The 2,500-nt window shown below is 48.4% G+C and overlaps 1 protein-coding gene across 1 annotated transcript in view; it reads right to left on the bottom strand.

Annotated features, from left to right (window-relative positions):
- Positions 1 to 2,500, bottom strand: part of LOC119575399 (apical junction molecule-like) — a 4,133-nt gene that overhangs the window by 929 nt on the left and 704 nt on the right. Inside the window, exons 2-5 of the mRNA XM_037922989.1 lie at positions 2,454 to 2,500; positions 1,239 to 2,259; positions 1,098 to 1,175; positions 1 to 620 (exon numbers count right to left, since the gene is read on the bottom strand). The exon at positions 1 to 620 is cut by the window's left edge and continues 115 nt beyond it; the exon at positions 2,454 to 2,500 is cut by the window's right edge and continues 93 nt beyond it. Of these exons, the coding sequence (XP_037778917.1) occupies positions 1 to 620; positions 1,098 to 1,175; positions 1,239 to 2,259; positions 2,454 to 2,500 (1,766 nt within the window). The remainder of the gene's footprint in view (positions 621 to 1,097; positions 1,176 to 1,238; positions 2,260 to 2,453) is intronic.

Below are 2,500 nucleotides of genomic sequence, written 5' to 3' on the forward strand. Positions count from 1 at the left end.
AACATAGCGCTAAAATCTAATCCATCACCAGGTAGACTTAAACGACGTTGCAGTGCAGGTGCTTTTCGAGAATTTAGGTGGGAAGACCAGATGAAATCTTGCCGGTCCTTTCCTGCAATGCTCCTAGATCCTAGACGTTGCTCTTGGTATGATCTGGAATCTAGACGTCGCACTTCAGAGACTGTCCTGGAATCCAAACGTCTTTCTCCAGCTCTCCTGGAATCCAGACGTTCTTCAGAAGTTCTCCTGGAATCCGTACGTCGTTCCTCAGAGGCTCTCCTGGAATCCAGACGTCGTTCTTCAGCTCTTCTGGAATTTAGACGTTCGTCAGAGGCCCTCCTGGAATTTACACGTTCTTCAGAGGTTCTACTGAAATCAAGAAGTCTTTCCTCAGAGGCTCTCCTGGAATCCATACGTCGTTCTTCGGAAGCTCTCCTGGAATCTAGACGTTCTTCAGAAGCTCTCCTGGAATCCAGACGTTCTTCAGAAGCTCTCCTGGAATCTAGACGTTCCTCAGAGGCTTTCCTGGAATCCAGACACCGTTCCTCAGAGGCTCTTCTGGAAATTAGACGCTCTTCAGAGGCTCTCCTGGCATCCAGACGCCGTTCTCCAGAAGCTCTCTGGAATCCAGGACGTTCTTCAGAAGCGCTGCTGACATTCTACACGTCTTCAAACAGCTCTCCTGGAATCCAGACGTGTTCTTCAGACGGCTCTCATGGAATCCAGACGTTCTCCAGAAGCTCTCCTGGATACAGACTTCTTCAGAAGCTCTCCTGGAAATCCAGACAGCCGCCGTTCTCAGACGCTCTCCTGGAATCTAGACGTCTTCAGAAGCTTCTCCTGGAATCTGTACGGTCTCCAGAAGCACTCTCCTGGAATCCAGACGTTCTTCAGAAGCTCTCTGAATTAGACGTTCTTCAGAAGCTCCCTGGAATCCATACGTCGTTCTCGAAGCTCTCCTGAATCAGACGTCGTTCCTCAGAAGCTCTCTGGAATCAAAGACTTTGTTCAGAAGCTCTCCTGGAATCTAAACGTTCGTCTCTTCAGAGGTCTCGAACTCTAGACGGTCTTCCAGAAGTTATCCTGGAATCTAAAACGCCGTTCTTCAGAGCTCTCCTGGAATCTAAACGTCGCTCTTCAGAAGCTCTCCTGGAATCTAGACGTTCTTCAGACTTCTCCTGGAATCTAAACGCCGTTCTTCAGAAGCTCTCATGAAATCTAGACGTTCTTCCAGAAGCTCTCCTGGAATCCAGACGTTCTTCAGAGGCTCTCCTGGAATCCAGACGTCGTTCTTCAGAGGCTCTCCTGGAATCTAGAAGTTCTTCAGAAGTTCTCCTGGAATATAGACGTTCTTTAGATGCCCTCCTGGAATCCATGCGTCGTTCTTCAGAGGCTCTCCTGGAATCTAAATGTCGTTCGTCAGAATCTCTCCTGGGATTCAAACGTTCTTCAGAGGCCCTGGAAGCTGAGTGTCTTTCTTCAGCTCTTCTCGAACTCAGACGTCGATCTACACGTTCCCTAGAGACTGCCTCTTTGGTACTTTTGGCAGAATCTCTATAAAACGAAAGCCTCCTTGTCAAGAAACCAAACTGGCGTGTTTCAGGATTAGGAAATGAACCTGCGAAGGCAATGGCACTTACAGCTCGACGAATGGAAGACTGTCGGGAACGCCTTTCTTCTGGTTGTTGTCTAGTCTCGAGGCGAACTTCAGACGTGCGAGAGTGTAGTCGTCGGTCTACAGATTGTCGTTCTTCAGATGGCAAAGAATCATGTCGAATGTAAAGACTTACTTCTGATCTTTGCATACTTGGACTCCGTTCCTCTGCACGTCGAGTGTCTAAGCGTCGGTCTTCAACTCGCCGACTATCTAAGCGTCGTTCTTCAGTAAAACGAGTGTCTGGATGTCGTCGAGTGTCGAGACGTTGTTCCTTGACATGGCGAGCGCCAAGGCGTTGATCTTCAGCACGTCGAGTGCTTAAACGATATTCTTCAGTTTGTGAGGTGTCTAGACGTCGTTCTCCAGCCCATCGAGCGTCTAGATGTTCTCCGGTGCGTTGAGCATCACTGTGCCTTTCGTCAGAATGGTTATCGAGACGACGAGTACCAGTAATCACTGAGATGCTACGTCTCAGCAACCGGCGTGCGTTCACGTTACGGTTCCTCTGCCCGCCAGCAACCGATATTGGGCCTTCGGGTCCGTCACCGACCAAAACACTGGCCTTCCCTTCATCGTTCTTCAGTGGGCGAGAGCCTGCCAGTCTGTTGAAAGAAATGTCTTGTTCATGTCTCTGTTTGTTGTGTTATGTATTCATATTGCCTTGAAAAAATACAATTTTATAAATGTATTTAGTATATGTCGACTTTGTTGGAAATTTATGACACTGCTCTGTGTTTTTACTGCTGGATCAGATGTATTTCGACTGATCCTCAGAATAGAAGTCACAAGAACTTACGTTTGTCGGCGAAGGCTGGGGCCAGTCGGAGGATCGAGGTCATGCTG

This window comes from Penaeus monodon, chromosome 7, assembly GCF_015228065.2.
Source record: "Penaeus monodon isolate SGIC_2016 chromosome 7, NSTDA_Pmon_1, whole genome shotgun sequence".
Classification (NCBI taxonomy): domain Eukaryota; kingdom Metazoa; phylum Arthropoda; class Malacostraca; order Decapoda; family Penaeidae; genus Penaeus; species Penaeus monodon.